We start from the raw sequence: 23,428 nt of genomic DNA, 5'->3' as shown, positions 1-23,428 counted from the left end.
AAAATCTGATTATTGAAGATGAGAGAACAATTTTATTTATTCATTTATTTTTTAGGCAATTGGGGTTAAGTGACTTGCCCAGGGATACACAGCTAGTAAGTGGCAAGTGTTTGGTCTAAGGCTGAGATTTGAACTCAGGTCCTCCTGAATCCAGGTCCGGTGCTTTATCCACTGCACCACCTAGCTGCTCCGATGAGAGAATAATTTATAAGAAAAAACTTGAGGGGGCAGCTAGGTGGCGCAGTGGATAGAGCACCAGACCTGGATTCAGGAGGACCTGAGTTCAAATCTGGCCTCAGACACATAACACTTACCAGCTGTGTGACCCTGGGCAAGTCATTTAACCCCATTACCTAACCAAAAAAAAAAAAGAGAGAGAAAGAAAGAAGAAAAAACTACAGGAGGTAGGAGTAGATGGGATCAAAGACTTAAGTGGAAGGATTGTAAATGCAAGGGGGGCAACTCATCCTCTGAGACTAGAAACAAGAAGGACATTTTGAGGCATGGCACATGAAAGGTGAGACAGTTCACAGTCTCAGTAAAACAGCATATGTGGTCAAATGCTGAGATAAAGAAGCATCAGAAAACAACAAGAGCACCATGCTGCTAACTCAGCATTGGCTACTCAACTCCTTTCCACCTCCCTTAGCCTCCTTTCCCCTCTGACTGGAGTGGAGGGCTTTTCCTTTATAAAGAGCAGAACCTGGACTTTACAGAGCATTTCACTTTCCATCTGCAGCTCTGCTCCATTTCAACTCCATGACCAAGATATTCCTATGCCAGGGTCTCCCCCCAGTGTCTCCTATTTGTCCAACTCCCTTTTGTGTGTAGTCTTTTCCCTTAAGATTGTAAACTCCTTGAGGGCAGAGACTATCTTTCTTTTTCATTTATATCCCTAGGATCTAGTATAATACCTAGCTTATCACAGGCACTTAAAATGTTTATTGAATTGAATTGAATGTAAGTAGAACATTAATGAAAAACTGCTTTTCAAAAAAGATATTTGGATATCATGCTATATCATTTCAACTTTACCACTGATAAATAATTTTTTGACCTATAGCTCAATTTTTAAATGTTAGTTATGCTTTCAAAGTTGTGAAAAATAGTAAAGACATTAAATGTGATGGTATATCTACTGAGATCTTTAAGAGTGCTGGCTACTGCTTAACTAAAAACCAAATCCAATAAATAAGATAATATTCGTAAAGTACTTTGCATAGTGCTGGCTGGCATGTAGTAGCCACTATATAAATACTTATTCCATTCCAACGATCTACCTGGTCTTTTCTAAACACTTGAAATATTAAGGAAAGGTCCATATGATTTTTAAGATACCAACATCATTATTTCTGAGATGACAAGAAAGTTGTCTATGACAACTGTAGTAGGCTATCATTTCTCTCCTCTACTAGAACCATCCTAGTTTAAGCTGCACCAAACATTAGGCAACATGATCAGTCAAGTGTTTCTAGATCCCAATAAAGTTGGAGAACACCATGTAAATAATGGATCTGTGATTTGGTCCATAATCATTCTGAAATGCAATTGGAAATTATGCTTTTTCAAAAGTGGCTATGATGTCCCTATCCTCTAAGTCAGAAATCCAACTGCTAGACATATACCTCAAGGAGTCCAAAGATGGAAGGAACAGGATCATGTACACCAAAAGGTTTATAGAAGCGGTTTTTATGGTGGCAAAGAACTGGAAACAAAATAAATGCCCTTAGATTGAGAATGGCTAACTAAATGGTGGCACATGAATGTAATGGAATACTACTGCAGAGTAAGAAAGGATGAGTGTGGAGAATTCAGAGAAGCATAAGAAGATAGATTTAAGTAATAATCAGCAGGAGAACAATGAGCAAATTGGTCAAAACTGTATAACTGGAAAGAATACCAGTAACCACAATAACAGACCAACTGGTATCAAGTTTGGTCCTGGAAAAAATGAAATCCCTCCCTTTTTTACAGAGGCTGGGGATAGTGGGTGTGGACCGTTGCATATAATGTCACAGTTGGTTGATGCTTTGGTTAGTGTTGCAGAAGTAAAGTTTTTTTCTTCTTTCCTTTTTATTCTTTCTTACAAGAGATATTTCTCTGGGGAGGGGAGAGAAGACAAATATACTTGGAAATGAGGGTGACACAAAAACAGGTATAATTATTTTTTTTTAAAGAATACAATCTGGAACTGCATGTTAGGTAGCAAGAAGGAAATACAAATTGTCAGGAACATCACACACACAGGCACACACATGCAAACACACACACTGATATTATCTAAACATTCAATAGCACAGTAGACTTGATTCCAGGACTTATTAAAAAGGTTTTCACTACCTTATCAAGAAGTTTATCAACATCCTATAATATCAGCTCCATAGTTGGCACTGTCAAAGGATCATAGGTTGAAAGCTGGAAGAGACCTTGGAGGCCATTAGTCTCATCCTTGAATTTACAGAGAAGGAAACTCAGGCTCAGGGAAGCTTAGTGACTTTCCAAGGGTCATGCAGGAAAGATCAGAGGTAAGCTCTGAACCAAGTGATCCTCTAACTCCAGACAGAACTAATGATCTTACCACACTATTACTCCTTCACAACAGATACTACCATATTTCTGACTTTCTCTATCTCTAATAAAGTGAAATGTTATTGCACAGTCTGTCTAATTATAGTCAATCTATCTTCTAGAGTCATAATTGGAAATATAGGACAGGATCAAACAACTGACATCAGCATATGTTTTGACACTATGCTTTCTGGGGAGCTCTTGCAATAAAAAATGAATGTGATATACTGATATATGACATTTACACCAATGACCCACTATAAGGAGGGCATTTGTTCGGAACAGTCTATAGATTTTGGTCCTTTTCCTTTGTGCCCACTGGCATCTGTTTACAAGATGGCAGGATGGGGTCATGGAAAAGTCTGTGGCAGAGCAACAAAAGAAAACTATCCAACTTTTTATCCTGTAGCACTGACCTCAATATCATTGTGTGTTCAAACAAAGAAACAAACAAAAAAACCCCCAGCTAACCAACTAAAGATAATTTTTTTCCTTTCAATTAAATAGTTTGAAAATAGCATAAGGACACTAAATCCAGGAATTTCCTTATGATGATGACTATGATCATGAAATATATATAAAATAAGACATACAAATAATTATGAAATTTTCTACAGTGTGTGTAATAACCAGAGTTCTATAATGACCTTTATCACAGAGGTACCCTCACACAGAAAAGCATTTTATCAACAATTCATAGATGAATTGTTTTAAACTAAATTTTGCTGTGAAAATAACATCCAATAATGTTCCAACTGATGAAGAAATAGAAAACAAAATTAAGACTCCTAACTTATCTAGAAAATGGCAACAATGTGACATGAAGATCCAGATTAAATGTACATAACTTTTTATATAGCTATGCTACAAAAATATCATTTAGCCTTATACATAATTTAATTCAACTTCTCTACTTTGCTTACTAAGTATAAGCCACTATCTAGGCACAGAAAATACAAAGGTAAAAATGGAAAAAAATACATAATGTCAGCAAAAATCTATACTTGACATTAAATGATGAAACAGTATCACCTATAATCTGATCTAGAAAATTATCTACACTACCTGTATCAAAATGATAGTTTTCAAAACAATTCTAGTGGGCTAATTATAAATGTGGAATCCACCACAGGTTTAAAAAGTTAGTTCCATGAGCACAGAAGAGGGAACACACGGCCCCAAATTTTATGTGAGAAAAACCGAGAGGTTTTAGCGGGCTGGAAATCCATTATGATGCAAGAGTATGGCAGGCAACCAAAAAAGGTAATGGTGTTGTGGCCTGTACTAACAGAAGAGACAGCATCCACAGAGAGGGACATCAGAATTCTCTTGTACTCTGCTCCGGGTCAGATCATGAAGCACTGTGTTGGTTCTAGGAACCAGATTTTAAAGAATCCGCTGACAAACTAGGGCATATCCTCAGGATGGTAGAGTCAGGAGACAGGGCACCATGTCATATGACTATCAGTTGAGAAAAATGGAGACATCTATTCTGTAGAAGAGAAGACTTACAAAGGATGCAAGAGTTATTTTCGAGTATTTGAAGGGCTACCATGGGGAGAGGTAAGCAATTTGTTTTACTTGGCTCCAGAGCAGAATCAAGAGCAAGACGTACAGCTGTAAAAGCGCAGATTTCAGTTCCGTTTCAAAACAAACATTTTCCCTTAGTGTTGGCCCGAAGTATGATTATCTGCCTCAAAAAGTAATGAGCTACCAGTGATTTTCAACCAGAGACTTCTCAGGGCTGGCGCAGAGGGATTCATGAGCAATGTGTATTAGCACTGAATGACTTCTAAGGCCCCATTCCACTCTAACATTCTATACTTTTAGAATGAATGAAAGGATATCCAGCTGAAGCAAAAGACGCATATGAAGTAAACAAAATAAATACTTCACAGATTCACTGAAAAAAAGAGCTTCAGAAGATGCAGCACAGTTGGGAAGAAATATAAATACCACATACGCCTGGCTTGTATCAATCAGGAATGGAATGTCTTTTCTAGAAGTCCTTGGACAGACCGTAACTTTAAAGGCTCTGTAAGCAAGAGCTGCACTCACAAATCAAAAAAGGGCCTGCATCCATGCTCACTGTGTGCCGGAGAGAACATCAGATTGTACTTTGCTATTTTCAGCCACAGTCACATAAACACATTTTGATCAGCATCAGTAGCAATATCTTTCAGCACAGAGAACATCCCAGTAAAATGTCAGACACCAATAGCACTTAATAAATGCTTTTAATGATGATGATGATAGAGCTGAGTATCCCTTAACAGTCATTAACATTTTTTCCAAAACCGTCTCGTATAGTTCTCCAGTCTCCCAAGACAACTAAACAACCTATTTACACAACTAGACAAAAATGAATCAATACTGTTTATAAGCTGTAGCTTACTTGAATTATCTATGGATTCATCTAATATTAAGCAACAAACCAGGGTTATAAATTATTGATGAAACATCAGATATAAAAACCATGATTTATATCTTTTAATTATATAAGAATTATATATAATATATTTTACATATTACATTATGCATGGTAACATATTATAAGAATGGAACCTGAATAATTAATATTTTAGTCTCTTATTTTCAGGATTTAAAACTACTATTTCTATAATATTATTGTTATTACAGCCTTCTTCAAAGAAAGGCTATTCAGTTTCAGTTCTATTTTATGTCATTTTAGGAGCTGGATGTATTATTTCAACAAAAACTATTTTTACAGTACCACAAATCAAGGCAGTTCTCCCTTTCCTGTGTTTTAGGGGCCCTCTTATTATGGCAGATGAACAAGATTCAGGAAGGCAAATAGTGGGAGAGGGAAAGAGGTTGTTCACCTAGCTAAAAAAAAAATTGAGGTTCATATGAACACACTATGGTTATAAATACCTCTACTACCACACCAGGAAAGAGGTAACCTGAACCTCTCACCTTCACTCACATTCTTCAGATTGCATCTTTGCCCTTTAGGGATTTCTTTCCCTTTTTTGGGGCTATTTTTGATGTTCATTTTAACCTGAATTCACAAATGCAAAATTATGGAAGGAGAGGGAGTATTCAAAACATAGGTTCATTCCACTTGCCTCTGCACACAATAGGGATATTCGTAGAGTTTTTATGACTCTAAAATTTAGATCCTAGTAGCATGAAATCTACATTTTGAAAATCAACATTGTCTTCATGGAAAAGAAATCTCTCTGTTTTCATGTAAGTCAGGTCTTATAGGAAAAAAAATTTTGAAACAGAGGCAGTGAAGCCTAAGGATATGTTGATATTCTAGTATATCCAGGCATTTTTATTCATAAGTATAAGAAGAATATGCAAGGCTTTAAAAAAAATCAACGTACAGTTTATAAAGAGCTTTCTTCAAAATAACTCTAAGAGACAGGCAGTATTTTTATCATTATCCTCATTTCACAGGGGAGGTGAACTGACTTGCCCAGGGTCTCACAATGAATAAGAGGTTAGATTCAAATCAAGGCCCTCTAATTTCAGGAGCTGAGCTCTTTCCATTCATACATTTATTTTTTATTTTCTTTTTAAAAATTATGAACTTAATGTTAAAAACAATAAATTTAACATAAAAGACAGAAACACTGAGATTATATATAAAATGGTGATTTTCTGTTAATATTCAACTTTTTTTAAGTACACATTAACCTTAACCCAAAAGAGCCAATGTTGTCCTGCTTCTCTGTGTTCCCTTCTGAACTTCATTCTCTTCTATATGTCTTTTAAAATGTCTCATTGATGCTCTTCTCTTTCTTCTTTCCCTTCTTTTGTATCATTATCACTACACATCAAGTCCCTCCCCACAATTCTCCTTCAATCCTCAGAAGGAAAGTGTACTCTTTTATGATAATATAGCATTATATAGTGCTTTAAGGTTTGCAAAGCCTTGAATATTATTTCATTTTATACTCACAACAGCCCTGGGAGCTAGGTGTCATTATCATCCCATTTTACAGATAAGGAAATTGAGGTAGATAGGTTGAGTGACTTGCCCCAGGTCACACAGCTAATAACTGTCTGAGGCAGGATTTGAACTCAACTCTTCCTCACTCCAGAGTCAGCACTCTGTACATTTTGACACTTAGCTGCCTTGTAAACAATAAGTTCAGCCAAGCAAACAAATTTACACTTCGGCCACATCTGAAAATGCATGCCTCATTCTGTCTCTCTTCTCTATTATCTTTCTGCATCAAGGTAGGAAACATGTTTCAACATCAGTCAACTTCATCAGTCTTCTGGAGTCATGACTGGTTGCTGCATTAATTAATCAGAATTCTTTAGCCTTTCAAAAGTGTTTTCATTTACATTATTGTAGTCATAGTATAAATTGTTCACTTCACTCTATGTTAGTTCAAAAAAGTCCTCCCATATTTCTCTGAATCAGTTGCTTTTGTCATTTCTTACAGTGCAATAAGAATCCACTGTATTCAAATAGCAAAATTTGTTCAGTTACTTTCCAACTGATGGATACCCACTTTTTTCCAGTTGTTTGCTACTCAGAAGGTTCTGCTAGAAATATTTTTGTACATATGAGTCTGTCTTCTCTGTCTTTGTACTCTTTCTGGTATATGACTAATAGTAGCATTGCTGGGTCAAAGGGTATGCACTAAGTACTGACTTTGGAGGGATAGTCCCTATCAACCTTATAATAGTGCATCTGTCCTCCCATAGGCCCTACACACAATTTCATCTTTTTTTTTTTGTCATCTCTGCCATTCTGATGAGAATGAGATGGAACTTCAGGGCTGTTTAATTTATATATCTTTCATTATAAGTGATTTGGAGAAGTTTTATATGGTTGTTAATAGCTTACATTTCTTCTTTTGAGAACTGCCTGTTTATAATCTTTGACCATTTACCCATAGGCAGTGGCTCTTCTTAAATATTTAACATACATTTCTCAAGATCTACCTCTGAAGGTCCAAATAGAGCCAGTAACTCAAGACTCTGAGATAGGGAAATGATTAGATTCCCTAGGTAGAGACAAAGGAAAGGTAAACAACCTCTGTTGGTCTTTGAGTGTGTTTGTCAGCTTAATTTAGCCAACAGTAGTGGCTTGGCAGTAGGGAAAAAGTGATGAAGGGAGTTGCAGGTGTCTGTTGCATCCCTTGGCACCATGATGGTATTTAAGACTAATGTGCACCTGAGCTGTATTAAGAGAGGCATGGCACATTGGGAAAATAATGTGCAAGAGTTCCACTGCTTTCTGCCATGGGGAGACCACCTCTGAAGCTTTATGTTGCCTTCTGGGTGGCATATTTCAGGCAGGAATTTGATACAGTAGAGTATGTTAAAAAGAGGACACTAGGATGATAAAAAGTCTTGGGTTTATGCCATATGAGGATCAGATGAAGAAATTTGGAATGTTTAATCTACAAAAGAGAAGACTTGGAGTTGAGGGGAAACTACAATTATCTTCGAGTATTTGAAAGGCTGTTGAGTGGAAGAGAGATCAGATTTGCTCAGCTTAGCCCAAGTGAACAGAACTAGAAGCAACATGGAATGTGCGAAGAAACAAATTTCGGCTTCACGGAGGAGAAATTTCCCAGCAATTTGGATGATCCAAAACCAGAATGGACTGCTTTGGGGAGGAGCAGATTCCTTTTCATTGGGTCGTCAAGTGTGTGATAATAGGGATTCTTTTCCAGATATTAGTTGGACTAGATGGCCAGTGAGGGCAACTCTTAAATTCTCAAATTCTGTGGTATTATAATGAGAAAGCTACAATTAATAAACATACGACTTATTGGTTACTCCTTCATACATCCATACAATTGTTTCTTTCCATTTGAAATTCCCTTCTCTAATCTTTTCTGTTAATCCAGATACTTCCTTTCCTTTTAAATCTGTCTTAAAACATGTATCCTTCCTAAAAGCTTTCCTTCACTAACCTTGTTTAAGTCACTCTTAATCTGTAACTCCTATGGACTTACTGTTTGCTACTTTAAAAATTTGTACTGGTTTACATGTTGCTTTGTAAATCTTAGTTTTTTCTAAATTGTATTTCCTCTATTTTAATGAAAGTTCCTTCAGAACTGAAATAATTTTTTAATTTCGCATCTCTTTTTATAGTATTCAGTAGCACCTAGTATAGTAAATGAGGGCCATCTTCAGTTGTCCTGATCTATATCTTGCCATTGGACCCAAACGGTTCTGGAGGAGAAAGTGAGGCTGGTCATTTTGCACAGCCCTCCCTCACTGTAATCCAATTCATTTGCAAGTCAAGACATCACCCTCCTGATGGCATCAGTCCTCTTTGAGAACACAAACAATAATAAGCACTCCAATAATCTTGTTAACTATCTACCTCTTTCCTTGAAAACTGCTTACCAACCAGATTACTCTAAGGTTTTCTAAGGTTCTTGTTATAGGAATCCATATATAAGTTCCACATAGGAACATAGGACTCATATATAATTGTTTTTCCTTTTCTCAGCATCAAATAAGAAATAGATTGCCATCAATGGCCTTTTATCTTGTAAGTTTTTCATGAGGGTATGATGGAGACTGTTCCAGTAACTCTTGGCAGGAAACAAGCCCAGTAGAACAAATGTCCACCGTAAATATTACCTTTCCATTTGATGCTTCAGTTGTTACTTGCCATCTTTTAGTCTGGAGAGGGACTCAGGTATCTAAGATACTTTTAGTGGCCTCCAAAAGGTTCTTTTTGGATTTCTGCTGCCATTTCCTTATGCTTCTTTCTAAATTTTTCCTTCTATCTTTCAAACATTTTGTTTTTTCTGGATTTCTCCCAAAAGTTTGGATTTACATTTATATATTATCAATCAGCCTTTAGAGATCTTAACACCCTATTATATCCATTATCTCATTCTATCTTCAAGATAACCATGTGAGGAAAAGAGAACACACATCACAATGAAAGAAAGAGAAGATGAAGGAAGGGAAGAAGCTCAAAGAAGTTCTGAGACTTTCCCCTAACTAACACAACTAGTAAGCAGCAGAACCTAGGCCAGAACACCAGCTTAAAACTTCTAGTCTAGCGCTCTCTTCTATATCATGCTCCCTTACTAACCTAATCACTGAACTTGCTGATCAAGGATACTCACCCCAATATTTTAGAGATCACTGGCTGTCAGTTCTACCCAAGTGCACACAATTAAGAGTTTCAAGGATTAACCAACCACTCTTGTACTACTGGCTCTATAAAATAACTAAAAGATCAGTTTGTTTATTCAGTCTTCACAGTTCTTGGCTGGGGATTTCTCAGAAAGACAGTAGCTTAATTTGTGCTACATATAAATCTTCCTAAAGTTCTATTTTGTGCATGTCACTCCCCAACTCAAAAATCTTCACTGGTTTGTAGAGAATAAATTCTTTCGTTATCTCTCAAAGCTCTTCATTATCTAATCTCAACATACCTCTTCAACCTTATATCTCATGACTCCTTTACATGACTCCTTCCTTCTCCAACCCTATCAATCCTCCAAACAAGCCATTCTATTCAATGTTACAATTTCATTCAACCAACTTCTATAAAGTTCTTCCCATGCTTAGGGATATATGTTAGCAGTAAGGATGACACAAATATAGATCAGATAGAGTGTTCACTCTCAAATAATTTACAAATTAGCGGCATGGTGGAAAGAGTTATGAAGTTTAATCCTGGTCAGAGGACCCAGGTTCAAATGTTGTCTTTGCCATTTACTGTTGGTGTGACTCTTTGTCAGCTAACAACTCCCTCTCATTTGTAACATGACAGAATTGGTCTTGACGGCCTCTAGCTCTAAGTTCAGGAACCTATGATCTCTGAGGTCCCTTCCAATCTTAGGATTCTTTGATTCATGACATTGTCAGGAGGACGCATTTTATCTGCTTCCTAACAATGAATGTATTTCACTAAGGAGCCAACCAGCTGTTTGTAATTCTACTTACTAGTAAGCATGGACTTTGGATATCCCATCTGGTTTAGCCCTATGATATTTATGTACTCTCCATTTCTGAGTTTACCTCTGACTCATGATGGTCCAGAAACCAGTGTTTTCCCTGCTTCTCCAGTACTTCCCCTCATATCTTGCCTGACTCCCCCTCTCTATTGCCACGTTTGACCTAACACGACAATACCTTGTTCCATGTGTGCCTCACATGAAACTAAAAAATATATGATTATATATTTAATAAATGTACGTAATGGAAATAATTATAACATGAAAGCAATGCACAATATCTGAATGTTCACGTTTCCAGAATGACCTCTAATTTTTAAGCCAATATTTAAAGGATAAAAGCACAGCATACTAAAGTGACCATTTAAAAAAAATCTTTGGACATAGATTTTACTATGATCATTTGCTGCTAATAGGTATTACTCATGACTAGCTATTAGAAATTAAAGTAAAAAATTAGATTAGCAACTTATTTTCATTACTCTTCTCTCTTTGCTTATTCTATAACTCCTTCTACCACTTCATTTTCCTCCCATACTCCACTCTCCCCATTCCCCAAGTTCCCACCAACAGGAGTGCATTTGAATCTCACATTACCCTTTTACCACCTCTCATGATGATTAAAAAGTATATAATAAGTTTACATGACTAATATAGTTGCCTTTGAACCTTCACATTATGTAAAAATGCACTTACTGAAAAGGGTAACTACATTTTTAACCCACACTTGAATTGTCATCTTCAGTCAATAAATAATGAAAATTATAAAAATAACACAGGAAATTAGACTACTTTTTCCTTTTCCCTTCATGAAGAATCCATAGTTATAATATCATAAGGAAAATTCCACTTACCCAAGTGTTTATGGAACTGTAATTGATGACAAAAATACCTATGAATCAACCTAACAGAAAGGATACATTCGTATAGCACCTGTTCTTGTCCCAATAGCCAAAATTTTCTGGACTGGATCAAAGGCTAAGGCTGTGGGCTGGTAAGGAAACCCATGCCGGACCGTCTGAAAGATAGCAAATAATATAAACATTTGATTTGTAATAATAAAAAAAAATTATTTAAAGCCCCCATGTATGCGTTAGGCAATTTAATCAGAATTGCTTTTAATGTAATTTTAAGTCATTTACAATATTATTAAAGTCTTACCTTTTTACTAAAATTTAGAAAACTACTCACTTTAACGCCCTCATCCCCTCTCCCCTAGGCTATTGAAATAACCCTCTAATTGGTCTTCCAGCACAAGTTTCTCCCTCTTCTAATCTAATCAGCTGCCAAGGTGATTTTTCTAAAACACAGGTATGATCATGACATTCCTTGCTTAATGAGCTCCAGTGGTACCCTCTGTTTGGCATTTACAGCTCTTCATAACATAGTCTCTTCCTTATCTCTCCAGTCTTTTTACATTTACTCCCCTCCATACACTCTTTGATGCAGCTACATTGGCCTCCTTACCATTCCTCAAACATAACATTCCATCTCTCACTTTCATGCCTTTGCCCTGGCTGCCCTCCCTATGCTTCACCCTGGAATGCTCGGCCCCTTCTCTTTCACCTCTGGGTTTCTCTGGGTTCCTTCAAGACCCAAATCAAAAACTGCCTTTTGGAGACCTTTCAAGGATCCTAACATTTTCCACTCCCATTCCACATTGCCTTTCATTTGCTCTGTATAGATCTTGTATGTACCTGGTTATTTCCATGTTGTCTCCCTCAGAAGAAAGCATGCTCCTTGAAAGCAGTGCTGCTTTTTGCCTTTCTCTGAATCCCCAGTCTTTAGCACAGTGTCTGACACACAGTAAATACTTAAATCCTTGCTGACTCACCATTTTAATAGATACTAAACTATTAATCTTTTAGTGTTTGTTTTTAATTTTGGTGCTACCTGCACTGAATATTTTAATAATGATTTTATCACTTGGACTCTGAGCAAAGAAAAAGTATACTATCTAGAATTAATAACAAATAAGTGAAATTAGTAGACCAACCTTTCCTGAATGGCAAATTCTTTTATGTGACCACATCTACTAAAACTCTCTTAATACAATGTCAAACATTCAAATAAAAACTGAAATATTCAAACATGCAGATTTTTTGTGCATGTAGCATCTTCTCCAGGTTATTCCTAAAACATGTACTGTCACTCAGGGTACCCATAGAAGTGGCTATTACCTCAAATTCTAGGGCTATCCTCTGTGGGTCTGTATTTCTACAACTACAGCTTATAAACTCTGCAGCATTTTGCTTTGTTTTTCTCATTAAGGATCCACCAGTAATCAAAATTAACTCAAAGCAGTGGTATTTATTGCAATGTCACAGTAAGAACAGTAGCTGTAAGACATTCCCTTCCCCAACTCCAACCAGAGGCAATACCCAAATACACATAGCATCCATGAGAAAAGTAGGTACAAATTGAAAAGCACCATGACAGTGAAGCACATGTAAGAAACACATGTGGTCAAGGAAACTCACAACTGTTATCAAAGGGTTTCATCAGCTTTTTTTCCTATGGAGTCCTCACAAACCTCCCTCTTATATGCAATATCTCTGCTGGATGGTTTGTTCAAGTGGGCTCCCAGAGTCAGCTCTTCTTCTGAGCTTGATTCTCTGCCAGGCATACCTCTCCCTTGCATTCATAGATAGCTTTCTTTTCTACTGCTAGAGGCCCCATTCCTTGAAGCTACTTTCAGCTTCAAGTCACTACCTTTCTGTATGTGTCTATCTGGAGTGTGTATTTCTATTCCCCACTGGGTGCAGTGTATCTTACTGGTCAAGAAGCTCTATTTCAAATTGACATGACTAATGGGAGGGGTAGAGAGAAACTCCTCTTCATCCCATGTAATTTCCATTCAGGATCAGGTTATTCTGACTCCTAGCCCAAACTCCTAGATTTTCACGTTGCTTAAGTGTATCCACAATTTAGCTATTTAGAGCCTTTAGGGACATGACCAACTTTCAGCCCTGTCAAATTGCCCCTTGAGACTCAGAGAGAGGAATTCATCTTTTTAAAAAGATAATTGCATGTTAATATCTTGCTACAATATTGTATATTGTATGTAATATATACAATGGTATAATACATACACATAAATGTATATATGCGTATATAATATGAAATATCTTGATTTTCTCAAAACTTTGAAATATCTGATATATTATCAGCTTTGGGTTGAGAAATGGCAACAACAGTTAAACTGTCAATCAGCACTCCTGAAAATCTCAGCAGATATTGTATTAGATTTAGTGTCTGTACTATTCTCTCTCTCAAGTTACTTTGTATTTACTTATCTGAGTGCACCTTTTAGCTGTTCCTCTGCCTCATAGACGCTCCTGCAGGGCAAATAGTTTTCTTTTTTTATTTTGTATCCCCAGGGCCTATATGGGTTTAGGACATAAGAGCACTTAATGAATGTTTGTTTCATTAAATAGAGTTGATTGATTGATTCAATCAAGTATTTTTTCATGGCCTAATAGATGTACTGGGAGTTCAAGAGATATATGAGCATAGCTAACTATTTTCAAGAAGTTTATAACCTAGTTGAGGATATAAAACTATCACACCAAATAAAGAGAGACATGAGATAGCAAGTGGTATATGTCAGAATCTGAATGAAAAGTAGGTGAGCTTGGTAGGCTAAAGTTCACCTTGTGAATCTTAATTACATGAAGGAGGGTCCCTTACCAGGAAGAGACAGCCATTTAAAGTAGCCAGGAATCTGTCTTCTGGATAGTGATTTGCTTCTCCAAGGTCAGCCCTGTTCCAGCCTATGAGCCCCTATCCCTGACTCTGACCTTCTGTGTCCTTTATCTTGTCTTAAAAATCCAACTCAAACCTTTTGATGCCGTGGAAGTACAGAGGAAGGCCTATCCTGGCTGAGTTACCAGGATGGAATACAGTCTTAGATCAAGAATGTAAAGCCAAAACATAGAACCATGTAAATAATCAACAATCAGGGTCATGTCACCGGGCTGAGAAGGAGGAACATGGAGATAAGGAATCACCGGAAGATACTTGCAACAAATTCCAAGTAAGATTAAGAACACAGAAGAGTGGAATTAGGTCTTTAAATCAAGGTCATAATACCAGAAGTCAGTATCAGAAGAAGTCAGGGAAATACATGGTATGTCCTCTTACCCTGAAACAGAGTAGGTCTGGAAAAGCCAGTTTATCAGCCAAGAGATAAGTACCTGAGGCCCTTAAATGCCTCCCTGCATATGAATGAACCTCATGGACTAACATATGCCTAATAAATCCATGTGCTTCCACACCAGGTCCTGATGGTGTCCTTTCACAAAATTTACCTATGGGGGTAGACCTAATTAGAGGGAGATACATTATGATAGCATAATACAGGAAACATTTATTAAGCACCCACATGCTGAGCACTACACTAGATATTGGGAGAAAGACAAAGATTACAGACAAGATGCAGTTCTCTCCTTTAAGCCGCTTTTGGTGTAGTCGGGAAATAAGATACCAGGATAGCTATCCATAATACACGATAATATGTGGTAAATCCATTTGGAGAGTTATAAAACAGGTAAGGTCTATGAGGGAAGAGGGAAAGATATTCTTCCTGGAAGATATGATATTTGGTATAAGATGTAAAGAAAGCTTAAATTCACCAGGAAAACAATGCACTCCTTAGCCAAGGTACAAAGCTGTAGATCCATGGGAGATAGCTGAGGCATATATTGATGATTCTGCTTCCTGAACTCACTTGATGGCCCATAACTCTTCTAATCTACTATCTCTATCAGAATATTATTAGCTGCACTGGAAATCAAGAATGTTACTAACTTCACTCTGGTTCCAATTGGCTAAGAAAGTGAGGTCAGGGAAAACTTGAGAATAATAGGACGTTTGGATTCAGTTCAAATCAACAAGGATTTGTTAAGTATCTACTATGTGCTGGGTACTACATATAAAAAGACAAAAGTCAAAAGTCTCTGTCCTCAAGGAGCTGATATATTATAGGGGGGAAATAACAGGTACCCAGTTAATTAGATTTTAAAAATATATACAAAGTATTGGGTTGGGGAAGGGGGGGAAAGGGGAAATGGGAGAAAGAGAAAGGAGGGTTAATGAAATATCCCTAACCCTATTACTGCTACTAAGAACTGGGAGCATCAGGAAAGGTCTTGTGTAGTGAGTGGCACTTGAACTGGCCTTGCAGGATTCTAATCCTTGGGGATCCTAAGCGCATTTCAAGTATTTGTGCAAAATGTACAAATACAAGAGTTGGAATGTCACACACGTCATCGATGTCAAAGTCAAATAGAAACAGGGGCTACAAATCCGTACATAAATATCTCTGTAGACTACATATTGGCTTAATCTTCAAATGTAATGTCCTCTATGTTTTATTGTATTTTTTATTTATTTTGTTAAATATTTCCCCATTACATTTTAATCTGGTTCAGGCTGCACTCAGGAGTATTTCAGGCATGCAGCCTGGAGGCCATTTGTTTGAAACCTTTTACATACATTAGGAATGGCAAGTGGACCTTTGGCTAAACTGTAGAGCGAGTGAAGAAAGGTAACATGTAATAAGATTGGAAAGACACACTGCAGACAGATTGTAAATGCCAAACAGAGATTTAGAGGCCAAACACAGAAGTTTATATTTTATTTACAGTCAGTAGGGACACTAGAGAACCACTGAAATTTCTCGATCAGGAGTATTATGATCAGGCCTATGCTTTAGGAATTTCAATTTAGCAGCTCTGTAGAAAATGGATCAGGGAAATGGATTAGTGAGAAACCAAATAGAAGCCATTGCAGTGGTACACTGTTGAGGAGATGAAGGCCTGAGTGAAGGTGACTGTGGTATCAGTGGATAAAAGGGTATGGGTATGAGAAATATAATAAAAATAAAATTGACAGGAAGTGAGGGAGAGGGAAGAGTGGAGGATATCTACATCTATATATCTATATCTATCTATCTATCTATCTATCTATCTATACATACATACATATACAGATATACATATAAAATCATTAGCCTTGGTAACTAGAAATATAGTAGTGCCCTCAACAAAAATAGAAAAGTTAGGAAGAGGGATACGTTACAGGAGGAGAGGAAAACATAATGAGTTTTGTTTGGGACATAATGACTTTGCAATGCCTATGATATACATGTAGAGATGTCCAGGAGGTAGTTAATAAAATGATCTTGAAACTCAAGAGTCAGATGGGGGATAGATATATTTCATCTCCATCGAGACAATAAAATCCATGGGGGCTGATGAAATCAAAAAGAGAAGTACAGAGAAGTGACTTCTAGAACTTGGAGATAAAATGTGTATCTTTCTTGAAGATGATTTCTTGCAGTAAGCTATAAACTGAATCAGGTTAAAAGTAGCTAGACTATTCTGTGTTTTCTTTCTTTCTTTTTTCTTTTTTTTTTGGCTAGGCAATGGAGTTAAGTGACTTGCCTAGCATCACACAGCTAGTAAGTGTTATGCGTATGAGGTCACATTTGAATTCAGGTCCTCCTGAATCCAGGGCCAATGTTCTATCTACTGCACCACCTAGCTGCCCAACTATTTTGTATTTTGGCCATTTTGGTGCATATAACAAAGTATGTTATCTTTGTAAAGCAAACAGCTACTAGTGGAATTATGGTGCTTCCCCAGAGGGAGACAAATGCATTATTCTACTACACAGTCCAGTGAGACTTGTTGCCAGGGATATACTGCCAGCAAAATCTACTGGGGCCATAGAACCAGTATTTGGGTTTTATAATCTATGCACATATGGTACATCTGTCCACAAAGTCTCAGACTTCCTTCCTCATCAGAGACTTATAGAAAGTATTGCTAGGTGTCCAGTCTCATGCACATGATGCCTAAATGACTTCCAAAGGAGCCTGATAGAAGGCATGTGATGCCACTGTCCTGCTGAAAGAGTAGATACATTGTGATTTTACAACTCATTCCACTATGTCAAATGAGTTAATAGTAATTGCGCCGTCTGATCAAATCTACAGTAACTAATAGCAATTATGAATCCTGTGACTCTCTTCACAAAATATAGGACATCTGCTAAGATGCTCAGCTGGGAATGGGTCTTAGAATTAAAGGCTCAAATAAAATAGGATATGTGAGTGCTCTAAAAACCTTAAAGCATGGAAAGACCAACACTCAATTGAATGATGACAATTCCAATGATTGGTATCTATTTGAAGTTCTGACGGTCAAGAAGAAGCAATTGGAAAAAACTTGGGGTCAGAAAGAACTGGATTTGAGTCCTGCCTCTGGAATTATGTGACCCTGAGCAAGTCACAGAACCTTTCTGAGCCTCATTTTTCTCACCTATAAAATAGAGTTAATAATACTTAAGCTATCCCCCTCACAGGGCTGTTGCAAGGAAGTCCTTTGTATGTCTTGAAGTACTTTATAGGGTGAGTTTTCATGATTAGCTGTGAAATAGCAATAATATTATTTGGCTCATATATATCATGCAATACTCCCTCACCACAAAGGGAATTCAGTGTTAAGAGTACTTGGTTTTACTTGATGATGCTTCTTGTGTCATCTAGCACAGAGGTTAATCTCTGCATGTATAGTCAACATATTTCCCCACTGAATCCTGACATGTGACTTTTGACCTTGGCTTAATGACCAAGTAACTCAGACCCAGGTATACCTGATCTCACTTCTTGTTTCTTCTGTCTGCTTTTATTTAAACATTACCTCCAGATTCCAGAATCCACTCTGCTAACCTCACTCTAATTCTAGATTTCTTCTTTATTTGACAGATTGGTTTTGACGTTCCTGACCCCAAATAATATCTTAATTGAAACTAAACTAGATACAGTGGCTCTACAGGGAGGGCTCAAGCCTCTTCCTCCTAACACAATGCAGATGAGAAATTCAGGAGTTCATGACAGAAAAGACATAATAAGGTAAAAGTAAAATGAGGTTTCCAGAATAAGTGAAGATGAGATAAGTTTGAAAGAATGGGTATTATGTGGACAGAAGGAAGAGGGTACTATGGGGAGGAGCATAAGCAAAGTGACAGTGGTAGAAATTATCTTGGACAATGAGAAAACTGACCTGATTACAATAGATGGTTTATGTTGGGGAGATGAAGAAGGGAAGACTAGAAATGAGATCAGGTAAGGTTAGGTAGGGTATTAAAAGCTAAGTTAGAAGAATTTAGACATGATATCATAGCAAATACAAGGCCACTAAGTTTTAAGTAAAAGAGTGACAGAATTAAAGTGACATTTGAAGAACACATTGGCATCAGAATGTAGAATGACTTGAAGGGGAAATGTTGAATCATTCAGTTATGCCAGACTCTTCTTGGCCTCATGGACAGCAGCATGCCAGGCTCTTCTATGTTCTTCTATCTCCCTAAGTCTGTCCAAGCTCATATTCATTGCTTCCATGACACTACCTATCCATCTCATCCTCTGCCATCTCCTTTTTCTTTTGCTTTCAATCTTTCTCAAAATCAGGGCCCTTTCCAATGAGGCCTGTCTTCTCATTATATAACCAAAGTATTTAAGCTTCAGCTTCATTATTTGACCTTTCAGTGAGAAAACTAAATTAATTTCTTTAAGTATTGATTTGATCTCCTTGCTGTCCAAGGGATTCTTCAGCACCACAATTTGAAATCATTAATTCTGCAGCACTCAGCTTTCCTTATCATCCAACCCTCACAGTCATACATTGCTACTGGAAAAACCATAGCTTGGACAATATGGACTTTTGTTGGCAAAATGATGCCTCTGTGTTTTCGTACGCCATCCAGATTTGTCATAGCTTTCCTTCCAAGGAGCAAGCATCTTTTAGTTTCATGGCTGCAGTCACCATCTGCAGTGATCTTTGATCCCAAGAACATAAAATCAGACACTGCTTCCATTTCATCTCCCTCTATTTGCCAGAAAGTGATGGGTCCAGTCACCAAGATCATGTTAAGCTTCATGCCAGCTTTTACACTCCCCTCTTTCACCCTCATCAGGTGGCTTCTTAATTCTTTTTCACTTTCTGCCATCACAGTAGTATCATCTGCATATCTGAGATTGTTGATATTTCTCCCAGAAATCTTAATTCCAGCTTTTGACTCATCCAGCCTGACATTTTATATTATGCATTTTACACATAAATAAATAAGATGACAATATATAGTCTTGTCATACTCCTTTTCCAAACTTAAACCAATCAGTTGTTCTATATTAGGTTCTAATTATTGCTTCTTGGCCCACATACACATTCCTCAGGAGACAAGTAAGATGATATGGTACTCCTGTCTCTTTGAGGACTTCTTGTGATCCACACAGTCAAAAGCTTTAGTGTAGTCAATGAAGCAGAAGTAGATGCTTTTTTGGAACTCCCTTGTTTTCTCCATAACCCAGCTAAATGTTGGCCATTTGGTTTTTAGCCCCTCTGCCTCATCAAAAACCACCCAATTCTTCTGGTAATTCTCAGTTCACATATTACTGAAGTCTATTTTGCAAAATCTTAAGCATAACATTGCTGGAATGTGAAATGAGTGCAATTGTTCAGTAATCTGAACATTTTTTGGCTTTGCCCTTCTTTGGGATTGGGATGTAAACTGGTCTTTTTCAACCCAGTGGCCACTGTTGTGCTTTCCAAATTTGCTGACATATTGAGTGCAGCACTTAAACAGCATTATCTTTTAGGGTTTCAAATAGCTCAGCTGAAATTCCATCACTTCCACAAACTTTATTGTTAGCAAGGATTCCAATGGGCCACTTGACTTCATTCTTCAGGATATCTAGCTTTAGATGAATAACCACACCATCATGGATATTAGTGGTGTTAATATCTTTCTTGTATTGTTCTGTGTATTCTTGCCATTTCTTCTTAATTTCTTCTACTTCTGTTAAGTCCCTACCATGTTTGTCTTTTCTTGTGTCTGTTTGTGTCCATGAAACTTTCACTTGATAGCTCTAATTTTCATTAAGAAATATCTTGTCTTTCCAATTTTACCATTTTCTTCTATTTCTTTGCATTGCTCATTTAAGAAAACCTTATCTCTCCTTGCTGTTCTCTGAAATTCTGGATTCAGGTTAGCATAGCATTTCTTTTTTACTTTCCCTTTCCCTTTCTTCTTTCCTCAGCTATTTGTAAGGCCTCATCTGATAGCCATTTTGCTTTCTTGCTCTTCTTTTTCTTTGGAATGTCTTCTGTTGCTGCCTCCTATACAGTATTTGTCAACCTCTGTTCACAGTTCTTCAGGCACTCTTTCAGATCTAATCCTTTAAATGTATTCATCACTTGCACTTCATATTCATAAAGGATATTATTTTGGTCATACCTATATGGTCTGATTTTTTTTTGCACTGTTTGCTCATGCTCCCAGCCAATTATTTGATTTTTAAACTTTTTGTTAAGGTAGAGGTCTGCTTCTAGTGTGGAGAATGTACTGTCCCAAGCTTTGGGGGTTTTGTGCAGCTTTTTCAGAGATACTTCTAGGGACATGTAAATTTTCATTTCTTCCAAGGTGGGATGATGAAAAGTGAGGTGTTTACTCCTTTCCTGGCCCGTCTGGTCTATGATTGACCACAAGCCCTCTTTTGTGTCTTGGAACTGTGAAGACCATTCCTTCTCCACCACCACCACAAGCTCCACCACACCAACGCTCCTCCTCACACCACGACCACCACTCAGAACTGCAACCCAGATCCGAGCACAGGCAAAGCAAGAGAATCCTGCCTCAGCACCAGCAAAGACATTCCTGCAATCCCTTTCTGATCAGCTGCTCGAACTGCCCACTGTTTCTGGGCTCAGAGCTCTGGAAGTAGCTGCTGCCCCGGGGCCAGGGCTGGACCACACTCCTCTCTCACTCAGGTCCAAAAGAACTTTCCTACTGACCTTTCAAGATGTCTTTGGTGTTTGTGGGGTGTGAAGTCTGGAAACTGCCACAGCTGTCAGTGATTCATTTGCCTGAGACCTGCTCAAGGTTTCCTGGTGCCCTGTCTTTGCCTGCATGGTCCATGCTGAACTGTGCTCCTCTCCCAGCCTTACACAATAGACCTTTCCCATCAACCATCCAGGTTGTCTTGGGCTGGAAATTTGTTTCACTCTGTCTTTTTGTGGGTTCTGCTGCTCTAGAATTTGTTTAGAGCCTTTTTTTTTTACAGGTATTTGGAGGCGTTTGGGGGAGAGCTCAAGCAAATCACTGCTTTCACTCCGCCATCTTGGCTCTGCCCCCAACAGCCCACATCATACTTATATGGTCTGATAGTTTTCCCTACTTTCTTCCATTTAAGTCTGAATTTTGCAATAAAAAGCTCATGATCTAACCCACAGTCAGCTGTAGATCTTGTTTTAACTGACTGTATAGAGCTTCTCCATCCTTGGCTACAAAGTATATGAAAGGAAAATAGCTACATTAAAAGAGGAGTCTCTTTTTGATATAAGATGACATTAGTCTTAGATGTTACATTTGAGATGCTGGCAGGAAATACATTTCTATATGGCTCCAGGGGTCAATACCATGACCAGAGAGAGGAAATTGCAGGGATATAAATTTAAGCTCAATATAAGTCTATTAATTAGCTAGATAACATTTCTGTAATACTCTAAGGGTTTACAAATGCTTTTCTCACAATGTTGCTTTGGAGATAATCTCAAAAAAGGGGAATTTGCTGCTTTATGAAGTTCATTGTCACTGAAGTGTTTAAGCAGAGTCTAGACGACCATCTGTTGGTGATATAGTAGAAGGGATCCATGTATTAGAAAGGGGCTAGGGCTGGATTACCTTTAAAATCCCTTCTAATTCTAGGATTCTTGTCCAACAAACTGTTAAAAATGAAAAAGAGTGGTCAGCTTAGAGACCTAAATTTGAGAGTGATCCTAAAAGAGAACAGCTGAAGCTCTGAGGATGAATATCAAGGAATGACACATTAAGAAGACTAAAAGTAGGATTAGTTCTTTGTACAACATTCTTTTAATATATATGTTAACGATTATAGGGTTAGAGAAAGAATATATAACAACATTTTCAATGAAAGAGAAGAAGTTGAAATACATGAGAATTCAAAAATATCATTCTCAGGTCAAGGAGTATACATTGTAAGCTCCTTCAGGGCAGGAATTGTCTTTTTACTCCTTTTGTATCCTCATCACTTAGCACAGTGCCTGGCACATAGTAAGTGCTTAATAAATATTTATTGAATGATAGATATATGCATAAGGCAAAATATAGGATCATTTACTTAGAGAAAAAAACTACACCAGATAGTACTTATCACAATGCCTTGTACATAAGAAGTGCTCAATAAATGTTCTTTGATTTATTAATAAAGTATTTGCTTGAAAAATGACATTCTCAACATAGTTCCAATTATTTCCACATTCATCAACCCCTTGCACAGTTAAAAATCAATGACTATTTCTTGAGTTTAATTAGACTGCACCCTATCTAGGTCTAACTATATCTCAGAAGATAACCTGTTTTTTTCCAAATAAAATGAGCTACCTCAACTTGTCCAATTCAGAACTTCCCTATATTAGAATATTACATTTAGAAAGGACTTTTTAGGGTCATCTAGTCTAATATCCCATCATATGCAAGAATCTCTGGTAAGTGGTCACCCAACTTCTGAACACTCTTAGTGACAGGAAACTTCACAAGGCAGCCCACCACCTTTGCAGACAGGTCTGAAGAAATGCAGAATAGATTTTGGTGGAAAACAGTACTTACTTATATTTTGATCAAAATTCCTATAACTTTCACCATGTGGTTTTAGTTATGTTCTTTGGAAATAAGCTGAATAAGGCTCATCCCTACTCTGTGAGATAAACTCAAACATCTTCTAAGATTTTCCAACCAATATAATTAGGAAAGTCACTCAAGTTTGTTAAGGACCCTTGTAAAATGTTCCCAGAACTGAACATGGTACTCCAAAGTTGGTATGACTCAGTGGAGAACACGGCAGGCCTAGCACC

General features: G+C 37.4%; 1 protein-coding gene across 4 annotated transcripts in view; it reads right to left on the bottom strand.

Annotated features, from left to right (window-relative positions):
- The window catches only part of STXBP5L (syntaxin binding protein 5L), a 402,790-nt gene that overhangs the window by 302,139 nt on the left and 77,223 nt on the right, over positions 1-23,428 (bottom strand). For all 4 annotated transcript variants that reach the window (XM_020985897.2, XM_020985899.2, XM_078146723.1 and 1 more), the window contains exon 3: positions 11,411-11,508. In XM_020985897.2, coding sequence (XP_020841556.1) covers positions 11,411-11,508 — 98 coding nt within the window. The remainder of the gene's footprint in view (positions 1-11,410; positions 11,509-23,428) is intronic.

The sequence above is a fragment of the Phascolarctos cinereus genome, unplaced genomic scaffold (genome assembly GCF_003287225.1).
Source record: "Phascolarctos cinereus isolate Bilbo 61053 unplaced genomic scaffold, phaCin_HiC Scaffold_726;HRSCAF=1367, whole genome shotgun sequence".
Classification (NCBI taxonomy): domain Eukaryota; kingdom Metazoa; phylum Chordata; class Mammalia; order Diprotodontia; family Phascolarctidae; genus Phascolarctos; species Phascolarctos cinereus.
This window is presented reverse-complemented; position numbering and strand designations above follow the sequence as displayed.